At 51.1% G+C, this 1,883-nt stretch overlaps 1 protein-coding gene across 1 annotated transcript in view; it reads left to right on the top strand.

Moving 5' to 3' along the window:
• The window catches only part of LOC106813168 (Down syndrome cell adhesion molecule-like protein Dscam2), a 38,222-nt gene that overhangs the window by 11,369 nt on the left and 24,970 nt on the right, over positions 1 to 1,883 (top strand). Inside the window, exon 4 of the mRNA XM_014817237.1 lies at positions 1,500 to 1,570. Within this exon, the coding sequence (XP_014672723.1) occupies positions 1,500 to 1,570 (71 nt within the window). The remainder of the gene's footprint in view (positions 1 to 1,499; positions 1,571 to 1,883) is intronic.

The raw sequence follows: 1,883 nt of genomic DNA, 5'->3' as shown, positions 1-1,883 counted from the left end.
TATGTGTGTGTGTGTGGTGAGTGTGTGTGTGTGTGCTGTGTGGTGTCGTGTGTAGTTGTGCGTGCGTGCCGTGCCTGCGTGTGTGTGTGTTCGTGCCGTTCGCGCGCGCCGCGCGCGCGCGTGTGTGTGTGTGTTTGTGTTTGTGTGTGTCTGTGTGTGTTTCGTGCGTTGTGTGTGTGTGGTGCTGCCTGTGTGTGTGTGTGCTGTGGTGTGTTGGTTCGTGCGTGTGTGTTCAGTGGCGTGTGTGTGTTGTGTGTGTATTGTTGCGTGCGGGCGTGCCTGCCGTGTGTGTGTGTTCGTGCGCGCGCGCGTTGTGTGTGTGTGGTGTGTGGTGTTGTGTGTTGTGTGTGTGGTGTGTGTGCTGTTCGTGCGTGGTGTGTGTGTGGTGTGTTTCGTGTGTGTGTGTGTGCGCTGATGTGTTGTGTGCGCTGTGTGGAAGTAGTGTGTTTGTTTGTGCAGTGCGTGCGTGGCGCGGCTGTGTGTGTTGGTTCGTGCTGTGCGCGCGCGCGCCTGCTCGCGCGTGTGTTGTGTTGTGTGTGTGTGTGTGTGTGTGTGTGTGTGTGTGTGTGTTGTGTGTGTTCGTGCCGTGTGTGTGTGTGTGTTTCTGTGTGTGTGTGTGTGATCGTGTGTGTGTCGTGTGTGTGTGTGTGTGTGTTTGTCGGTGCGTGCGTGCCTGCGTGCGGCCGCGCGCGCTGTGCTGTGTGTGTGCTGTGTGTGTGTGTGTGTGTGTGTTCGTGTGTGCTGTGTGTGTGTGTGTGTGTGTTTCGCTGCGTGTGTGCTGTGGGATCGTGTTGTGTGTGTGTGTGGGTTCGTGCGGGCGGATGGGTAGAATAGTTGTGTGTGGTGGTGTGTGTGTGTTGCTGTGTGTGTGTGTCGTGTGCGTGCATCCGTTATATAATCGTGTGTGTGTGTGTGTGTGTGTGTGTGTGTGTGTGTGTGTGTGTGTGTGTCTGTGTCGCCAGTCTGCTTTCGTTGATAGAGAGCACGAATTCCAAAAACGTAAAGAGAACTCGAGAGAGTTGCGTCCGAGACGGAGAAACATTTCAACGATGACCAATATCCATATATTCCTCGCCAATGTCGTAGATTTGATTACGTAACAGCGTTAGGGATTGTGCGCGCGTCGTACGGCGTCGCTATAACACTGCCCGACGTAACGTCTTTAGATCCGTCTGCGTAAACCAAACGTTAAACTAACGCATCTCTTATTTGCCGTCAGGGGAACATTTAAAACAAGAGAACGACGACGATTCGATTACCTAATCGATCGTCGGTTTCGAGCGGTTGGGGATTCGTGAAGTTCCAAAGAAGATTTCACTCACGAGAGTTCTCTGCCTCTTTCTCCCCATCGTGTCTCTTCTCGCCCCGTCAAATATCCCTTGTCTTTTTCACTTGTTTTCTCTTTTTAAGGTAAAAGAGAGATTATGTTGTGTTATTTGCTGGGGTTGCTTTTTCAGTTCCATTTGAAGTTGTGTTAATTTCTGGGGGTTCTTTTTCAGTTCCATCTGGAACACCAGTAGACGTTACTATCGTCGCAACGGGATCCCAGTCGCTAGAGGTCACCTGGAGGGTAAGCGCACAGAGATGGTGTTAACAGATTATATTCAACAAATAGTGTACAGTGGCTTCAGTTAGGAGAAGGTGGCTGCGTGCGGATATGTCACGTACACTAAAGCAGTGGTCGAAGGTTCATTCGTTCCTTCGTTCATACCTGCATTCACGCATTTATTTATCCATCCATCCATCGATCCATTTATTCAATCGTTCGTTCTTACTTTCGTTCATTCGTTCGGTCGGTCCGTCGTCTGATCGTCCGTCCGTTCCTTCCTTTCTTGCTTCCTTCCTCGATTCTATCCTTGTTTCCCTTCTACCTCCCCCCGCTT

The sequence above is a fragment of the Priapulus caudatus genome, unplaced genomic scaffold (genome assembly GCF_000485595.1).
Source record: "Priapulus caudatus unplaced genomic scaffold, Priapulus_caudatus-5.0.1 Scaffold732, whole genome shotgun sequence".
Classification (NCBI taxonomy): domain Eukaryota; kingdom Metazoa; phylum Priapulida; class Priapulimorpha; order Priapulimorphida; family Priapulidae; genus Priapulus; species Priapulus caudatus.
The sequence above is the reverse complement of the archived record's forward strand: the minus strand, read 5'-3'. Positions and strand labels throughout refer to the sequence as shown.